This window comes from Branchiostoma lanceolatum, chromosome 10, assembly GCF_035083965.1.
Source record: "Branchiostoma lanceolatum isolate klBraLanc5 chromosome 10, klBraLanc5.hap2, whole genome shotgun sequence".
Taxonomy (NCBI): domain Eukaryota; kingdom Metazoa; phylum Chordata; class Leptocardii; order Amphioxiformes; family Branchiostomatidae; genus Branchiostoma; species Branchiostoma lanceolatum.
In genome coordinates, this window is record NC_089731.1 from 5173909 (window position 1) to 5194049 (window position 20141).

The 20141-nt window shown below is 41.6% G+C and overlaps 2 protein-coding genes across 2 annotated transcripts; both read left to right on the top strand.

Moving 5' to 3' along the window:
* Nucleotides 1-726: 726 nt before the first annotated feature.
* Nucleotides 727-5958, top strand: LOC136443047 (lysosomal proton-coupled steroid conjugate and bile acid symporter SLC46A3-like). The gene is made up of 6 exons (XM_066440108.1): nucleotides 727-1114; nucleotides 1506-2421; nucleotides 3148-3384; nucleotides 3948-4031; nucleotides 4538-4694; nucleotides 5242-5958. Exons 2-6 carry the CDS (start codon nucleotides 1569-1571, stop codon nucleotides 5336-5338), a joined length of 1428 nt encoding a protein of 475 aa, XP_066296205.1. The 5' UTR covers nucleotides 727-1114; nucleotides 1506-1568; the 3' UTR covers nucleotides 5339-5958.
* A 1204-nt stretch (nucleotides 5959-7162) lies between these two features.
* On the top strand, nucleotides 7163-15415 carry LOC136443525 (uncharacterized). The gene is made up of 8 exons (XM_066440798.1): nucleotides 7163-7361; nucleotides 7889-7936; nucleotides 9492-9628; nucleotides 9941-9998; nucleotides 10929-11068; nucleotides 11883-12770; nucleotides 13368-13429; nucleotides 14053-15415. Exons 1-8 carry the CDS (start codon nucleotides 7301-7303, stop codon nucleotides 14069-14071), a joined length of 1413 nt encoding a protein of 470 aa, XP_066296895.1. The 5' UTR covers nucleotides 7163-7300; the 3' UTR covers nucleotides 14072-15415.
* Nucleotides 15416-20141: the final 4726 nt, after the last annotated feature.

The window sequence follows — 20141 nt, forward strand, 5'->3', positions numbered from 1 at the left end:
TTTCTCGATGCCAACGTCGTCGTGGTCGAAGCTATCATCGTCGTCTGAGTCGTCGTTGTAGGAAGGCCCGGCGGCACCGCCCCCCTCCCCCATCGTCGGTAACAACCGACCAGTTTGGCCGACTCCTGTCAGCCCCCCTGTACTCGTGCCCGGCTGTGGGGCCAATTGTACGAACGATTGGATCCCCCTCTCTTGTCTGAACGCATCGAACTCCTGAAAGGACACCTCTCCGCGGAGATATTGGGCGACTCTTCGCTCAATCTCCTCCGCTGAAGACATGCCTGAATCCGTCATGTTGGGTTCAGAGGTGAAAGCTCAAAAGTCAGGGGCAACACTATAACAACTGCGGGGGATGCCTTGAGTAAGTGCTGAAAAGCTTTCTGTTGGTTGGTTGGTTGGTTTCAAAAAGCACGGAGTGGTCTCAATAATTTTCATACAGGAACCATACGAATGACCTACAGATAACACATTTAACATTTTAAGAGCATATGTTATTTTCGGTTTAAAAATGTAGAAATATATCAAAATCTCCCTGTCTCTCATTCCCTAAAACTATGTGAAATGGATAGTCCCTACCTTTCCAAAACCTTACCCTCATGTGAAATGCATGGTCCCTATCCCTATCCCAGAACATCAACCTCAAATGAATTGAAAGGTCCTTTCCTCCATGCCCCAAATTAATGTATGTGAAATGGATGGTCCCTCCCTTCCTTCCCAGATGATGATGCTGATTGCTTCTCTGTATTTTTTCCATCCCTAAACACCATCGCTGGTTGATCCCCACAAAAGCGCAGTATTTGTCATGTGACTGTAAGTAAAGGTCCAAAGTCCAAGCATGATGTGGAGTGATCGGGTTTTCTACATCGCTATGATGCAAAGTCCACTTACGAAAGTCTTTCATGATCACATTCTCCTATTCTCGTGACGTTATGAGGTGCAGATAGAGATGGTACCCAGCCGTTGTGTGACTCTCAATTACGTACACTAAACGTTGAACGTTGTGTAGACTGGGATGTCATAAAGCCCAAACGCAAGGAGGTCCTTCATTGTTTAAGTTGACAAAGTCTAGTCTGGAGCAGCTAAGTAGACGGACGGCAGGGCTCAAATTACAAAGGTATGTCGCTGATTAGGTTACATCGCTTATGAATACAAATGTATGTGACTGATTAATAAATGTTGGATGTTCGTGCTGAAATGTTCCAAAGGGTCAACTTCCTAATTAAAACTGATGAACATAATTTAAAAACACGCTGAAATATATATAGTGAGTATGTGGTTTGGGGTTTCCGGAAAAGGTGGGCTAGGCTTGTAGTCTACCTCAGCAGGCTACCCAAGGCTTTGCATCATACTCACTATATTGCCTCTAATGGAATTTCCTTCAGGAAAAACTGGCTCAAGTTGTTGGTGGGCTGGAGGTAAGGCATCAGCTGATCATATTTTGCTGGGGCATGCTGTGTGTTTGTGTGTGGTATATATTTGAACTGTCTCCTTATTTTGTCCTCCAGGCGAACGCTGCCAACCATCTCCAAACATTCAAGTACAAACAGCATTTATAAATCAAGCTCGACATGGGGCGTTCATTGCGTGAGGTCATCACGGTGGAACCCGTCATCGCCCTGTACATGATGGCCCTCAACCTGCAGACGCCGGTACTGCAGCAGGTGGTCTGGGTCAAGTCCTGTCTCAGCATGTTCAACAACCAGACCTTCTGCGACGGGCTTGAGAAAAGCGACGACGTCGAGCTGCAAGATGAGGTGCAGAGCCAGGCTTCGATGTGGATCCTCGCCAACGTGATCGCTCTCACCATCCCCTCCATCATCGTCACCGTTTTCGTCGGGCCGTGGAGCGACCGTGTCGGGCGGAAGGTCGCCATGATCCTTCCTGCGCTCGGAGGCTGCCTCATGAGCGTCAACATCGTCTTCCAGTCCTGGTGGATCAACCTCCCGTGGTACTTGTTGCTCATCGGACCCTTCATAAGTGGTTTCTGCGGCGGCTTCGCGACAGTCTTGCTGTCTGTCTTCAGCTACCTGGCTGACGTCACCACCGAAGAGGAGCGAACCAAAAGAATGGGGATCGTAGACGCCACGAACACGTTAGGGTGCACTGTCGGCTTGCTGCTGAGTGGCGTGATGGCAGACAATGTCGGCTATGTCCCAGTCTTCATCACTTGCGCTGCTCTACAGCTTTTACTGATACTCTACGTCATCTTTTGGTTGAAGAATCCCGCTCCTGTCAGGCCGAGGACGACATCTCTGCTGAACGTTGACCCTTCGGAACAAAAGGGGGCGTGCCTTCAATTCTTCAGTCTCAGTAATGTCAAGAAGGTGGCTCAAATATGCACGAAGAAGAGACCAAACAACCGAAGGGTGCATGTGAACCTCACCTACCTGTGTCTTTTCCTCACTGCACTTATTCCAGCAGGTAAGAGTTACATTATTACGTATTAAAAACATGGTTGAAAAGACATTAGTCAAAAAATATTTTCTGTTATATTTCACTCTATACCATTGGAGTTAGGGCTTCACAGAACACCATTTCTATTGTACATTCAAATTTATGTATACTACATACATTTAAGATTAACATTCTCAATAGAAGAATTTCTCAATAGAAGAATGTTGATACAATGTATTCAAAATTGTCACAGTGCTCTTGTATCAACTGTTAATGTTACCCGTAATTGTGGTCTTGTATTCTCAAGCCATTTTCTTTTTGACTGAATTGCTGTTGTTTGATGGAGATGAAAGTACAGCATCAGAGAATCGACAGGCATGAGACTGGGTAAAACACTAAGAAAAGCAGAAAATCGAGAAGGGTGTAGAAAACTGGTTGCTAGATCTTCTGTACATGTGGTGCCCCAACAGTCAAATACTGTAAATGCAGAAATGTTTGCGGTGGTTTTATGTTCGCAGTTTTTGCGGTGACGTTTCACCACGAACTCAAAACCACGCGAACATTTTTGTCCAATACTATAGCAGTATGTGAATGTAGCACTGCCGCAAACATAAAACTACCGAAAACAGTCTCCATTTTCACTTTAGCGCGAAATAAAAACCATGCGAACATAAATGCATTTACAATATGTTAGACTAAGTGATAGATGAGATGAGAAATGTTGTTTGTTTCTGTTCACTATAACTTTATAAGGCGTAGCAGAAACAGGTCTCCTGTTCGTGAAGGCGGAGCCGCTGAAGTGGTCGGAGAGTCTGTACGGCTACTGGCAGGCCACGCAGAACATCATTCCGTCCATCACCCTGCTGGTCGTCATGCCGTTCCTAGCCAAGCGTCTCCCGGACACTGCCCTCGTCATCATCGGGGGAGTCTCGTACGTCGCCAAGTTCGAGATCATGGCGTTTTCCAGCACCACGTGGCTCATGTTCTGTGGTAAGGGCTCCTATACTGTAAAATTAAATGCTTTTATATTCGCAGGTATTTGATTTCACAGTAGAGAGAAAATGGAGTGTTAACTGTGGTTTTATGGTTGCAGATTAAACAGGAGGGTACGCAGCTAGAAGCAGCTAGAAGCGTTTTTGCAGCTCAGGTTACCTCGCCAATATTGAACCACCGCGAAAATTACACAAAACCAAGGGATCTAATCTTCTGATTTTTCAGTAACCTTTCAGCTACCTTTGTCAGGGCTTAATATAATAGAGAACTCCTTGCCAAGCCCTGTCATGTTTTTGACTGTGAAATGTAGCAGGGTACATTTCTACACGGAGGGGTTGCTAGCCCTTCCCTATTGACATACTCGAGATACCTCCTCACACAAGGGACCCCCATTTTACGTACCTTCCGAAAGACAGGTGCATTCCTAACCAAGATGTCCTGACCCAGACTTGACCTGAGGTCTCCCAAGCAACTTATTGGAACCAGGAGCTCTACTGTGAGCCTGCTACCAGTTGAGCTGTAAAACTTTATGAATATCTATTTCTCTGTCATTGTCCCAGCCGCTGCAGCGGGTGCGTTTCAGTACCTGGCCTTAGGTGCGCTCCATGGGATGATATCCAAGCAGGTGGATAGCAGTGAACAAGGTAAAGCTTTCCCTTTTTCTAATTCTGACTGTATCTGATTGTCCTGTTAAATCTCCATAGCAATCTTCTGGGTTTGACATTTGGCTTATCATGATATGTGTGCTGTTTTCTGATTATATATCAGTGTTCTGATTGGTTATTGCGGCTATCATAAATGGCAAGGTGACCTTGTGGTTAGGGTTGTTGACATAGAATCTAAAGAGTTTGAATCTATTGTCAGCTCATCACAATTCAGCCCCTGGCTGCAAGGAGAGAGTAGTCGGCTGACCCAATACAAATACAATCTGGTACCAGCTCTCCTGTTATAAACTTAAAGGCTAACTGATTTGTTGCTTTTTTTCCTCGTCGGTGTAGGTGCGACGTTCTCCCTGATGGGTGAGTTGGAGTGCTGCTCTGCTCTGTTCTCCACTCTCATCCAAAACAAATACAATCAGAAAACTGGCACCATCCCTGTTATAAAGGCTAACCAGCCTGTCTTTTTTCTTGCATTTTCCACGTCGGTGTAGGTGCGACGTTCTCCCTGATGGGAGTGTTGGAGTGCGGCTCTGCTCTGTTTTCCAGCCTCATCTTCAACTCCCTGTACGCCGCCACGATCCGCTACTTCCACGGAGCCTGCTTCCTCCTCATGGTCCTCATGAGCTTCTTCATCATAGTCATCAACGTGTAAGTAACTTCTGGCTTTTGTTTTTACATTTCACGATAACAGATAAAACAGTACATTTATTGGATTGGAAATAAGAAAGGTCATCTAAAAGATATCGTTCCAGGAATTATTCACAATTTGCAGGAGAGGAAAAGAACAGGAGAAAAATGTAGCAAATGAGCTGCAGTCAACACCATCTTTTGTTATGTTTCCCTATCCAAGAAGAGCATACAGTCAAAGTAAAACCTGTACAAGTACCACCTGGTCAAAGTGGGCACTTTTTGGTGGTACCTTACATAATTTTTTCCATTGACACAAGCATTAAGAATCCTGCCTGTATATTGACCACCTGTCCTCATGGACCAGAGTTTATCAGTCCCCTGAGTGGTCTTTTGGGGCAGATTTGACTGTATATACCTTCTACAGCTTCTTTTCTTATAAGATGCTCAGAGGTTTCGCCTTCATTCTAAGTTTTAATGAAGTAGAACCTAAAAAGAGTTTAACTGTGGGCCTCTTAGAATTTTCTACCAAGCCATTGTTAACTTTTCTATTCTATTGTCCTCACAGGTGGCAGGAGTGGGACCAGAAGCCCCAGTGGGTCTCGCCCTCGCTCCAAGACTCTGACGACCGCTTCGACAACAGAAAGACGGCCCTTATTACCTGATCTCAGTCCATAGCACAATTTTTGATGACACATTTCTAACCCTAAGGTCAAGCTGTATTGTGGACACCATGAATAGTGGAATCTCACAACATTGCATTTACATACAGTAATATGAAGCCCAGAGGAGCAGGTTATTGGAAATACGTCTAGCAGCAAATAAACTGAATTAAAAAAAATATACAATGACTAAATATACATCAAAAAGAGATTCCCAGTAATTAGTGATAGATATTATAGAATACATGTACTTTATGTGCATAATTGTTCACATACGCTCACATTTTGCCAATTGTGAATTTTTTCAACATTGATTATTTCAGGCGATTAACTGCTGCAATTCACAACAATTTGTGCCACTTTGCGAATGCCTGGCGGTGTCCAGCAAGATACCAGCATAATCAACTCATTACATAACAGGACATAACATTAAGTCAAGGCCGTTTCGTGTAAACGATGATCAGTGTAATGAATATCGAATAGTCGACAATATTTACTGCACTCGCCTCTCCTCATGTGATATCCACGTATTCTGACGAATGTCCTGGCATACAATGTTGTAAGTTTTGAGAGATGTGTGGTGGAAAAATTAAATTGGTCAATTATCTTGTTGCACCATTTGACTCTCGAGTATCTCTCAAGGATAACAGATTTGACTATTTCTCAAGGATAACAGATCCTTCTCTTACGTAAGATCAGCCCCTTTGATTATGTTTTTTGAGTCGTTCATCCAGTACACAAGTGGGGGTGCCTCAAGGCGAAGCCTACATACTTTCCCACGGTTTGACACAAAAGGTTACGCCGACCACCTCTGGGCGCACCAGTATATGTTAGAGAATGTCCAGAACTACGGTAATCCCGAGAGGCCCTCCAAAGGTAACGCTTGTGTAGCTAGACTGTCAAAGATCGAAACAGCAAACAACTAGACTGTCAAAGACGACACAGTAAACAACTAGACTGTCAAAGATCGAAACAGATTGCCAAGTACAGTTGTGACACAAAAGCTTAAGCCTAACGTTACCTCCTTCGGGAGTGCTAGTGTATTAAAGAGCATCCAGAACTACGGCAATCCCGAGGCGACCTCAAGAAGTGACACTGCCGTAAACAAGGGACACTTCCACTGTTAACATCAACATGTTCATCATTTTTACATCCACCTACGCAGGCCTGAATCCCTTCACACAGCCTCCAGGATTCAAGGCTGTGCCGAGGGATTCAGGCCTACGAAGGAGGATGCATGTTTTATCAATCATTCACTTCGGACGTCAGAAAGTCGTTGCCAAAGATAAAAAACCATATGACAGAAAGTCGCTTTCATCATTGAGTTCATCCTTCATTTTCGGCTTCCAACATACCAAATATCATAAAGATCCATCTCCAACTTACCGAGTTGTACTGTCCTCAAACTCACAAGCACACAAACACAAACAAACGGCCTGAAATCTTACCCGTCTTGGCGAGGGTAACTGCAGTTGTATCACTTTATCCTTTAATAATGCATGTGAAATCTTCTTTGACTTTGGGAGATTTCTCTCAGGGTTCGGAATACATTTTACAGCTTAGTTATACTAATAGACGTGGCAAAATAAATCAATATAGGATCCTAGGAAAAGGGTCATTCTGCGACATTAGTATTAATTTTCCGATATTTTTGGCACTTCATCGATCAAGGCACATATTTGCTCATATTGCAGCATTTTGTTACGATTTACATTATGATAGTAGACTGTTTTCTTTTGGAAACGGACGAAAGGTGATTCACCCGCGGACGTCATCCATATGATTAACTCCGTGTGGCCTTAGCTTAGTCAACCCACCAACTGTATGCCGTCTAACCGGTCGGTGTAGTCCATATGCCCAACGATACACCCTCACTTAACACTGTCGGATAGGGATATCTTCTTACGTCGGTAGCGTTTTCCTTCGTTTCTTGGAGGGGGCGAGGGAGTTCTAAAGGTTCCCAAGATGTCGCGTACACTTGTGATTGTCTTGGTGGTCCTGTCAGTGACTTTTCAAGGTCACAAAGGTGAGAATAGTTTGTCTGATGCGCTAACCTGATTTCTTTTTTGTAGCGTACGTGATTTGGTTCTAGAATTACGCTATATTTTTACCGTCTGTTAGAGAAACGACACTTTTCGTCAATGTAGTATCGTAGACGCACGGAGATTTGTACATGTACAATGTCGTCAGTTTTAAATGGTTAAGTCATGGTTGAGTTTATGTTTGGGGGGTATCATAATCGTAGTTTGTTTCTTAAGATCATGCAGGTCATTGTAGGTGTTCACTAAGTCTTCACAGACATGGGGCAATTAACAACCATATCTGTCCATTCATGTCGGTTGATTATATACCTGATATTTGTGAAGAACACTATGCCACGTCATCAGAAAAGATAAGATTGTTCTCATAAAAAGTACGATGCTTTCTTTGGTCTTGTTTTGGTCTTGGTTAAAAAATATGAATTGCAACTTTAGAAATAGTCATTACAATGTTTGTTTAAGACATTGCTGTTGTGGAATATATGATATATGAACAAGATTCTTCTTTCTTTAGGAATGTCTTTGCCGAGTTTTGTCGGCGAAAATACGCCAGACGCGTACGGTAAGTCTTTGGATCTTTCTATTAAGCGCAAACTTTCACTTTTTAATGAATGAACACATCTTAACTGCTTAAGCTTAAAACACAACAATGGAAAATCCAATGCATATTGGAAATATTGGAAAAGGAGTGATATGATCATAGATCTAGCAATGAAGTTAATCAAATCGAGATTGTTCTTAAAATTCGTCTCTAGTTGTTGAGGAATTGGTGGCTCTACATTGCCCCCCTCCCCCTGTCTGAATCAGGGTGACTTTCCTCAGTTAAGTCGGTTACTACTCATACATAAGATTAAATACATAAGATTACATCCGTAAAAAAGACCCATTTGTCGTCTATGTGCAATATGTTTAGATCATTTCGTGTTCTTATCTGCGCCAAAAGGGTTTGGTTCATATTGCAGACAACGTTATAAGTGTAAGTTCAGGTCAAGCCGTATGTAATCACGAAAGTTCCACATGACCGAACAATTACCTATTGAAAAGGCGCACCTACACGGACTACAATAGCTAGACTTGACGCCTAAGCGCACCTTAAATAATATGCATAATTTAGATCTTACCAGATAAAGTTTTCTACAATAAACAACGCCAATTTAGGGGATTTTGAGCTTTAGTTTCCCTTTACTGGTGGAATTTCCACATGGCCGAACTACACTTTAATTACAAGTTGAAATGACACACCTACTTCGGATTTTAGCAGACAACTTTTTCAGTGAACAACAGCAAATCAAGCGTCTAATATGTATACAAATGTATACGTTTGGTATCCACCCGAGAAGGTGTAAACGTGGGGTGAGGGTGAACGGGTAAAAGTGAGAGTATCTGAGTGTCAGCGTTGCCTCCATTTTTAATAAAGGTTAAAATTCGACCCTTAACCCCGCTCCCTCTCTCTCTCTCGCCCTCTCTTTTTCTGTGTGTGTAGTTTGCCGTTTTAACGCTTAGTTGGTCTTGTCAGTGTGAAAGGAATGATTGTAAAGAATTTTGGGTACAGTAGTTGCTTGAAATGTTCACCTTCCATGCTTAGAACGATAGGGTCAGATCGGACACCTATTGTTCACCTCCTGTCCCTGCATGTAGCACATGTCCTTGGGCATTTAGTATATGGGTCGTCTTTGATTTATTACCGTTAGGCCACGGCAAGTAAATGTTATGGATTACATCCTTGTGCGCATTGATTTTTGCCTGATCTAGAAAAAAATGGAAATTTCCGGCGATGGTCCACATGACAAGAAAATACGGTAAAAGGGAAGATATGTCGTGTGGTACTAGGTTTGAGTGTAGTTGTAGTGATACTAGGCTCCTACACTAGTGTCACTTTCTGGACTTCATAAATACAGGAATAAAAGACGTGTTATACCATATTTTGTCACAACGTTTGAGAAGCTCAAATCGGCACTTTTCATTGAGGTCATGATGGAAGAGGTAAGGGTCAGATAAGATATAACAAAGACTGTGACAAATAAAATCATTTAAGTCCTAATAGCTCTATCAACTTATATTCTACCATCTAACTTGGTACTGACTACTGTGTACTTTTCCGTATTTAACTCGTGTAGAGGACGAACAGATCAAACGGGAGGAGGACATCATCAAGAGGATGGACGACATTCTGCAGAAGACGAGGGGCGTCGCGCCGCTGCAGAAGGCCGCCGACAAAATGTGGCACTTCAAGATGAGAGAAATCGGCGACCTGGTAAGAACCGCTTTTTTCAACCAAATAGTTATTTAGATTCAGTAGCAATAATATTTCTTATTTCAAGTCTGATAGTATGTATGCAACTAATAGTTTTATAATGATGTGATCTGTGATTTGTGATTTATTGAGATTGTACAGTACAGTACAATACACGTGGGCCACAGGCAGCTGTTGCTGGTGTCGTGGCCCAAACACAAAACAATACGCAGCACATAAACTACAAATAGCAAACAGTTCTATCCGTATGTAAAACTGATGGAGAATTTCTCAAAATTTTCAGTACCTTATGTTTAATTTTGCCAATCACAGGCGGGGAAATATCTAGAAGCCATAAAGGAAGGTCGTGCAGAGGCTCCTGGCGTCCCAAGTGAGTATTGCATCACACCTAATTTTCTTCCTTTCCGTGATTGCGCGCATGCGGACTTTTATAAAAATGCTACACTAAAATGACATAGGTCAAGTAAGTCAAGTAAGTCACACTAAAATATGGTACCATCAAAATGGTGTATTATACAGAATATTTACTCTTGCAATGTTGACTCTGAGGGAAAGGAATACGTCTAGAATAACGTATGTTGGAAACAAACGTGTATGAATTATGACACACTAGTCAAATCGCGGTGATTCGGACTTTCATTTCTGTATATAGGTAATTCTTGTGAACGATCGGCTCAAGATCAGAATGATTATCATTTAACAACTCACTATCACTCACTCATGCATGGCCGCATGCTCCCATGTGGTGCGCAGTGCCTCGGCATACGGTTCTCCAAGTAGTCCCCAAGCAGAGCTTGGTGGACAAAATGTGAACTTTTTAGCATCAACAAAGCAAGAGAAGTACTGACAAAAAACGAGGTATATCATGAAAAGGTCACAATCTCCTCCATAAACCTCTGCTTAGAGAGTCCAAGTGGATCTGTCCCTGGCTGCCCCCAGGCGGTATTCGGGTTTAGGCCTGCAGCCAGTAGGCTAGGTCATCCTTCAGCTAATCTTAACCTTTGATTGTTTCCCTGATGGGTACAACTACAACCTTAGACTTTTCAAGTCAAAGGTGAACAGACATCTGTCATTACATTACAGTCCAGTATAGCCTGGATGCCAGACCCCCAATCTCTATAATATCTATCGTCCCCAAACGATCCACATGTTAGAGATTGGGGGTCTGGCATCCAGGCTAAGTCCAGTCCAGTAACCAAAACATGTGAGAGGCTCTTATGAGCCTTGTTTAGCGATAAAATTTAAGTAAATAGAAATAATAACTTCGTTTTTAACAACACTATATTGTTTTTTTCAACAGTGGGAAGCGAAAACTTCCAGAAGTGGGAGCAGAGCGTGCTTGAGCTGGACGACATGGTCCGGAAGATGACGGGTGTGGCGGGCCTGGAGAGCGCGCGGGAGAACCTGTACCGTCTGGAGGAAGTCGATCTCGAACCGGCGGTGAGTTAGCTTTTGTGAATTAGATTAATTGTAACTTTTATTATTATTGTACTTTAGTTTGTAAATGTGCCTTTGTATTATATTTTGTTATTTCAGTTATTTTATGTTTATGTTTATGTATGCACGCAGGGCGCTTTGAAAATCGCCCTAGTGGTGACAAGTTTGTCCCTGGATAAATAAATAAATGAAAAATGAAAATTAGGCCATGCTGATTTGATTTTATGGACGACATCCTCTGATATCTCCAAAACTGATGCAAGTGTGCGAATAAAAAAGAGTTTGGCAAAAATAGTTGCCTTCATTACGAAATCTACAAGGTCAGGAAGGTTGAGCAAATGCCTAAAATGATAAAATAATAAAAGCATAAAAGAATTCTTCTTTTCAATATCTTCATACCTTCTTCTTGGACTTTGCACTTGATTTCGGCATGACACGACATATCTATCGTTTTCCATATACTAGTAATCAAATCAATATGGCCTTCCGGGCACCTTGGATATAACAGAAATTATTTAGCACCAAGCAGCTAAATGCCATTTGTAAAGGCACAGATACAATTAAGTACATTTTTATTCTGATTGCGAAGACTCTAAGATTCCATAATTAACCGTGCTTATCCCGTCTCATTTTACTCATTATTACGTTGGATTTGGGAAATAAGGGTTCTCAAAACGCAACCTAACGGATCTCCTTGCAGCAGAACGTCCGATTTTGATATCTCGTGTTCTATGCAAGGTATGGTGACCGTCGTAAATTTTGGGTGATAGATAGTTCTTGCGCAGTGATGAAGCAATTGACTGTTTGACACATCCAGCTACAACTCGAATCACGGAGACAAGATGCGGAAGAGGCAAAGGACGCTGCGGAAGGCGCCGCCGCTGCTGCCGCCGGAGCTGCGAAGGAAGCCGCGGGCGAGGCTGCAGAAGGAGCCGGCGAGGCTACGAAGGGCGCTGCGGAAGGAGCCGCCGACGCTGCGAAGGGCGCTGGGGCAGAAGGAGCCGCTGCTGCTGCAGCTGCGGCTGAAGCTGCCAAGGAAGCCGCCGGAGCTGCCAAGGAAGCCGCGGAAGGAGCCGCCGACGCTGCCGCCGCAGCTGGGGAAGGAGCCGCCGACGCTGCAAAGGACGCAGGGGCAGAAGGAGCCGCTGCCGCTGCCGCTGCAGCCGAAGCTGCGAAGGGAGCCGCCGATTCAGCAGGTGAAGCCGCGGGCGAGGCTAAGGAAGGAGCCGACGACGCTGCCGCTGCAGCTGGAGCCGGTGGGGCCGCTGCAGCAGCAGCCGACGCTGTGAAGGGAGCCGCCGATTCAGCAAGCGTAGCCGCGGGCGACGCCGCTAAGGGAGCGATCGACTCCGCCGCTAAAGCTGCCGAGGGCACGGCGCTGGGAGATGCCGCCAAGGGGGCTGCGGATGCGGCAAAGGGAGCTGTCGACAGCGCGAGTAAAACCGTCGGCGAGGCTGCTAAAGGTGCTGCAGACAAGGCTGCCGCGGCTCTTGGAGGGGCGGCTGCAGGAGCTGCAGGAGCCGCAGGGGCCGCTGCAGGGGTTGCTGCGGCTGCAGGAAATGGCGCCGGTGCTGCTTCAAACGCTACTGCTGCTGAAGGTGATGCTGCCGGGGAAGGCGCAGCTACGGAAAAGGCCGAGACCGCGGATGAGGCAGCGGCCGGAGCGGGAGTCGCCGGCAACACGACAGAGACCGCGAAACCAAAGGTACTGTGAACGTTCTGTTTCATCTTTGCTTGAATAAATGCCCTGAATTCCTTGAAACACAAGCACGGGTTTGTTTCTTTTATACGAGAGCCCATAGCGACACCAGGCGAGAGTTTACATGCCTCCGCGCAGCTCTTGTGCGGTGTCGCTATGGGCTATCGTACGTTTAGTGGAAGATGACGGTCCGGTGTAACAAACCCGGCAACCTTTTTACTATAACTACCGGTACTCGCATTCGCAACTTACGTTGGTACGTTGGGGAGAGTCAGACATCTAGCTATAGGTACATAATACATTATATGAATCAAACAGGTTGGTTAAGCAGGTGATCTCTAACAGTCAAGCATTTCAAACAGCAACTGCTGTCTTTTGTCATTGAACTGTGGGAGACTCACACAATAACGGATGCTGTCTGAAACGCCTGACACCTTCAGAGACGCTATCCGGTTGTTTGATTTACTTTGTATACTATCTTTGCAACTCTGTTACACAGAGCTTGTAGTAGTATCCTTTTCATACACAGATATTTTGTTCTTCACGAGGATATATGTATGTGAGCGTTGTATATTGATGATGTTCATCTCTTCTGTTGATTAGAGTTGTCCGATATTCTGCTGGCAGTGGGGAGCGAAGGTTTGCTGTCCGCCGAAATCGTGCACGTAAGAACCGTGACTTTCTGTCTTCCTACCTTGCATGGTGTGCCATCATAATCCATATATCCCTGGTATAGTAGCCGTTAAACTAACTACGACGGAATCTAGGTTATGTTTCATAACTCGTAGCGAAGTCAACAACATGTGTGAAATCACGAAAGAGAGAAGATTTAACTAGTATTACTACCTACGTAGACTGGATGTAAATGAATTGTAATTTCAAGTTAACAACTGATATATGGCAAGACCAGCAAAATGAAGCTTAATTTCCAAGCAGATGTTTAAGCGGACAATTGTACAGTTTTCTGACCTGCCAGCTTTTCTGACAGTCCTCTTAAACTGCCATTGACGTCGGTCGATCAGAAAACTTCACAGTTCTCCACCCAACATCTTCTTGGAGTCATTTATCTGGACCGGTCATCAAAATAATAGTAATATAGAAAACTACATAAAAGTCTATCACAGTGATGTAATTTGTAAATAGTGTATGACAGGCTGATATATAGAAAGACATACATTTAATGATTTGTATCTAGATTCTAGAATATTCTTTGCAATCATTCAGCTTCAGTAACGCTATATTCTGTTCCTAACGAAATACTTTTTTGTTTTTATTTCGTCACACATAGGTTCTTCTGGTGCGCCTAAAGGACAGTCCAGAAGTACGGCAGCCGGCCTTTCTTGGAGACGTTATTTCGCTTTCGCTTTGAGTTTTAGTTTATTCAGATCTACAATTAGCTTTTTACAATGTTCACCTTTGTTCTAGCTTGAGTAATGCCCGTAGAGTACTAGTATTCAAAACAATAAAGCGAGAAAGACAGAATGATAGATAGGGTAGAGACAATGAGAGAGAGGTAGAAAGAGAGAGAGTGGGGAAGAGAGAGGGAGAACAGGCATACAGACGAATTGTAACATGGGGTATTTATATCAGATTATTCTCCAAGCAGATGTAGGGCGCGGCTTAGTGTTTCAGGTGTGTTTTGGAGCATGTTTATAATACGTTCTTCCTGTAGTCACTTGTGGAATGGAAGAGCGAGAAAAGCGGACCACAAGAAAACTATTAAAAGGCACAAAAGTACACATAACACACTAAACCGAATTCTGCATCTGCATGGATTTTAGCTATCTATGCAGACGAACATTCTAAGCTGACATGAAACTTTGAATATGATACTTATATCACAGCTTCGTATGTGAAACTGCTGTGCAATGTACATGTGTTGTACATGTGTATCATGTCGGTACAAATGTTGCATCACTATATATGCATAATCTATGGTCGGGATCGTGCAATTACATGTTATATCTAAAATAGAATATTTTATGGTGGAATATGGTACGTGGATTATGAAAGCTTAAGGAAGTAATCGTGATTTTGTTACGTATGAAACGCATAAAACAGCCATTGGTATCAGCAGTGTTTATAAATGATTATCAGAACTTCATTGGTGAAAAATTGTTAAGTTAAAGGGTTACGTGCTTCTGTTTGGAGCTTATTTATGGAAATATAACTTATCATCTGAAAAATTTACGTAAAATATATAATTATATTGCATAAGGGTTGAATAGTTTGTTGGTGGGGATACAATGTTGAATACATATTTGTACTTTCTATTCTATTCTAATGCAAACATGTACACCAAAGCAATGATATGGACAAAACAAGCTTGACTGAACACAAACTTATACCAAAATATGATAAACTTAATATATGTACAATAGACAAGAAGAACAAATTGTTTCTGAAAGAGCAAGTCCAAACCCCCCACCCGATGGCGAAATATTCAAGAGTACACACTGAACTTAGAGGAAGATTGACAATTTAAGCGTTTGCAAGTGGTGACAAATCTTGGGTAATAGATACGATTATGGAATTAACCTAATATGAGTATTTGTTGTAAATTTCATTTCTATTCATAACACACTTGTGACATGATGATGTCTTCAGTGTTAGGCTATACTGGTACCAGTTATAAAAAGGGTAAAACACAATATTTGCGTATTTGTTCTATCGGAAACGGCCATACTTAAGCATGGCTTTTTTTTTACATCGTCCCAGTCCACAGTGTGAAAACGACGAGTGTAAGAGTTCGGAGACCTCATATTTCCATGAACTATTTTGATTCTGCAATTGACTTCCACATTTACATAATCTATGCTTGGCCATGTACACCTTTGACTAATTTACACAGGTCACAATGTTAACAGTCCAATTATTTACCACTTAGAAGAATCATGGCACTTTTGCCTTCATTATGCAAATTAGGGATTATTTGCATAATTATCTTCGCCGAGGAACTCGGAGTAGATTATGTTTTCGGTTGAGCCGGCTGTTGTGTGGGTCTGAATGTATGTCAAGAGCATAACTCGGGAAACCTTTGATGGATCTTCATGATATTTGGTAGGTGTGTAGTGTCTGTGCAAAGGAAGGTCAAGTTCAAAAATCGTTCACCTGGCGTTTTCCAACAATACTGCAGCGGACTTTTAATTTTTCTGTGTTTGTATGTAGGCAAAAAAAGTGACGGAAACGTTGATGGATCTCAATGATTTTTGGTAGTTTGGAAGAGATTGTGAGAACGAAGGTCAACTTTAAAAATGATTTATTTGGCGCTTTCCTACAGAACTGCAGCAGGCTTTGTGTGTTTGAGAGTTTGTATGTCGCCAGCATAACTCGAGGAGATATTGGCGGTTGTGCATGATATTTCGTGGATAGGTAGGGATGTCAAAGAGGAAGGTCAAGTTCGATAAAGGGCCTCCTAGCGGGTATTTGAGGTACTGCAGCGGAGCTTCAACGTTTGAGGCCAAATTTTCTGGTGGCGTCAGGTTCATGATTTTTTGGTAGTATATAGCTTCTGGGACGGCAAGTGAGTGGTGGGAATTAAGGCCCCCTAGCTGCTCATTTGGAACTGCAGTTGGCATTTTTGTTGATACATTTGGAGACGAATAACTCCAGCAGGGATTGACGGATTATCATGATTTATGGCATGTGGGTAGTTTCGGTGATGCTTTACATAACTGAATACTTGTCATGCAAATAAGACGATAATTTGCATAATAAATGAGGAAAGCTTGTAGTCAAATTTCATACAAATGCTATGGTAACGATTTTTAAGTGGTGTACAGCTCTAGGGGCAGGGAGTGATGTAAGTTTAGACCCCCTAGTGGCTTGCTTAGAACTGCAGTGGGCTTTTTTTATGTTACCTTTGGAGGCGAATAACTCGGGTAGGGTTTGATGAATTTGCATTGTTTTGGACATGTAGGTTATTGAGGTAATGATTAACAAATAAAGACGTATGGAATTGTAATCAGGGTCTAATTAAGTGGTGAAATAGGCTTGTTTATAGTTACATTTTCAAGTACCTTTTGTCGACCTATATCTAAGGACAACACCTGCTTGTCAGCAGGCCTGTGCAAATTAGATTGATGCTCTCTGGTGACCTCAAAAACCACCGGCCAAACTACACTCCCGTTGGGACGGAGCTTATATCAACAAACACAGGAAAGGTCTGGCCCTGTGCGGGACAAGTCAAAACGATGAATATAAGGAAATGTGCAAGCAGCAGGCACTACAGAAGGCATTATACTCAGCTTTATGGATGTGGTTTGTAAAATGCAGTTGTATATACCACACTGGATGTGGACCACAGTCCTTCGTAGATGAGAGTAAGAAAAGGTTCTTGCGCAGATAGTGACATAAACATCCTCAAAACCAGGATAATCTTTAAAACAGACCCATGCTACCCATCAGGACCTGACTGAACTCCCCTCCAGGTTGTTTCACATTTAAGACAGAGACACGAAAAAACAGTAACAGGTCTCACAAATCTAACACCCTCAAAAAAAAAGGGATACAGTGAAGTCATGTTGAGTTTGAACGGATTGTATCTATTGGGACTTAAACCGTATGCAATTACAATACTGTAAACCAAAATATACGTTCTTAAAGAAATGGAACTCCTAAAAACAGCTGCCTGTGTCAAAGGTTACACAACAATCTAACACAGAAGACCATGATACTTGCATTAAATGTTAAGTTCCTGAATATACTCCTTCCTACGCGGAACATCTAAAAAACATGAGAGCTGACAGATCAACACAACCAGTCGATGTCTTCTGTTTCGTGGAAACCTTCCTGAATGGCCAACAACAGACTAAAAAATTTCTGCCACAAGCAACGGCATTCAGAGCAGACAGAAATGGAACAGGAGGAGGGGTGATGACTGTTGCTACACAAGACGTCAATCCTACACAGCCGATATATTTCAGCCGATGGAGTGAAGTGCATAGCTACCACAGTCACCAAACTATCGACCACAGTTGAAACAAATCAAAGTTTTGCTCACGCCGAAACCGGAGGCCAGATCACAGGCACGCACGCCTTAACCACTAGCCTAAAAGGTCGCGACCAGTTAGACTGGTCAGTTGGAGGCGCTTGAACCCCCACTGTTACACAGTCAACAGCATTAACATCTAAAAACCACACTCCTTGCCTGAAGCAGCCTTGTTAATTGTATGAGCTTGAGGTGTGTTGCCAATTATTATCACAAGTAACACATGTATCAACTAAAATACGAACTAAAAAACTAACGTTCGATAAATGTGGTAAATAGCTAGAGCTCTTTCAAGTAGATTTATCAGCACCAGATAAAAAGGCGATGTTACCTAAACTTCTCCATGATACAGATGCAGACTCCACCACCAATATTCATAGTCGTCAATGTTTGTAAATGTCTATGAATATTCATCAATGTTCATGTAAATTTTCATTAATATCTACGAATATTTATCTATGTTGAAACGTATATTTATAAAACATAACATCCTTGTAGATTTATCAACACCAGATAAAAATGCGATATTACCTAAACTTCTCCATAATACAGATGCAGAATAGAAGGGTATTTTCCTAGTCATCAATGTTTGTAAATGTCTATGAATATTCATCAATGTTTATGTAAATTTCCATTTATATCTATATTGAAACGCATACTTATAGTATACATCAATTCATAAATTCATAAATTCGTGAATTCACAAATTTATGATTTATATACACACCCGCGAGTCAAGTCTATGAATTTATGAATTTATGAATTTCAATGATATAATATCGTAATATCATAATTTCATAATAACATAATATGATATCATAATAACATAATATAATATCATAATATCATAATATCATAATATCATACCATAATATCATAATATCATAATATCATAATATCATCATATCATCATATCATAATATCATAATATCATAATATCATAATATCATAATATCATATAATATCATATAATATCATAATATCATAATATCATAATATCATAATATCATAATATCATAATATCATAATATCATAATATCATAATATCATAATATCAGTCGGCATGATATTATGATATTATGATATTATGATATTATGATATTATGATATTATGATATTATGATATTATGATATTATGATATTATGATATTATGATATTATGATATTATGATATTATGATATTATGATATTATGATATTATGATATTATGATATTATGATATTATGATATTATGATATTATGATATTATGATATTATGATATTATGATATTATGAATTTCAAGAATTTCATGAATTTCATGAATTTCATGAATATCATTGTACCAAAACTAGGTGCGGAAAAGTCACATGTACATGTACTATGTCTTTCAAAATGTGTATGATATGGAATAAAGATTTATTCTATTCATATATATTGACTGTATTTCATCATCACTTTCAACTTACAACACTGCAATATCGAACCTTTGTGGCCCATATAATATCACCATACCTGTGCCACCAAATGATTTTTAACCCCATCTAGACTGAACTCATTCGCCCCATCATAACTTCCAAATGCATGATCACGTAAATATCAATCACTCTCCATAATAAGCCTTGATTATTTGGCGAAGATAATGTGTTCGTGGAACTCTAGTTGGTATCTGGTAATGTTCCACCTGCCACCTGTTACATGTATTTGAGTCCTACAACACTGCAAATGTAGATTTTCCTCATCAATTATGCAAATTAATACCCAATTTGCATAATCTGCACTTCATTGTGTACATCTCTGTCTAGGCTACCTGCATACTAAATATCTCGGAAATCCGTCGATCCTTTCTTTAGTGATTCACCTTGGAAGATTTTGACAAAACCGCCCCTGCAGTTTACATCACAACCTATCTGCCACCAAAAAATCAAGACCATACCACGTTCTGTTCAAAAGATACCAAAACTGAAGTTCAGCTGCAGTACCAAGGTCATATACCAGGGGGCTCAAAATCGACCTTGATCTTTGTCTCCCCGACACCTACCGACATACCAAATATCATCGTAATTCATCCAAAGGTTCTCGAGTTATGCTGACTACAAGGGTCTGGAAACACAAAAGACAGACAGATAGCCACACGGACACACAGGAATATATGTTTATAAATTCCACTGCAATTTATGACGTATACATGTGACATGATTATGCCTTCAGTGTTTGGCTATACTGCTACCAGCTACATGTATCTTCCTTGAAGCAGTAATAAAGTGTTTGATTTAATAGATTTTACTTTTTTGCGCATTTACTTTATCGGAAACGGTCATACTTCAACACGACTTTGTCTGTATGTCCTGCCAATACACAGTGTAAAATATGGGGGAAAGTTGAGAAAAAAACGATGAATGATTGCTTC

Bases quoted from the DNA above. Each gene is read 5' to 3' on its own strand.
- LOC136443525 (XM_066440798.1), top strand. From the start codon at position 7,301: ATGTCGCGTACACTTGTGATTGTCTTGGTGGTCCTGTCAGTGACTTTT. The intron at 9,629-9,940 runs GTAAGAACCGCT...TGCCAATCACAG, and splicing joins TGAGAGAAATCGGCGACCTG to GCGGGGAAATATCTAGAAGC. The intron at 9,999-10,928 runs GTGAGTATTGCA...TTTTTTCAACAG, and splicing joins AGAGGCTCCTGGCGTCCCAA to TGGGAAGCGAAAACTTCCAG.
- LOC136443047 (XM_066440108.1), top strand. From the start codon at position 1,569: ATGGGGCGTTCATTGCGTGAGGTCATCACGGTGGAACCCGTCATCGCC. The intron at 2,422-3,147 runs GTAAGAGTTACA...TAACTTTATAAG, and splicing joins CACTGCACTTATTCCAGCAG to GCGTAGCAGAAACAGGTCTC. The intron at 4,695-5,241 runs GTAAGTAACTTC...TTGTCCTCACAG, and splicing joins TTCATCATAGTCATCAACGT to GTGGCAGGAGTGGGACCAGA.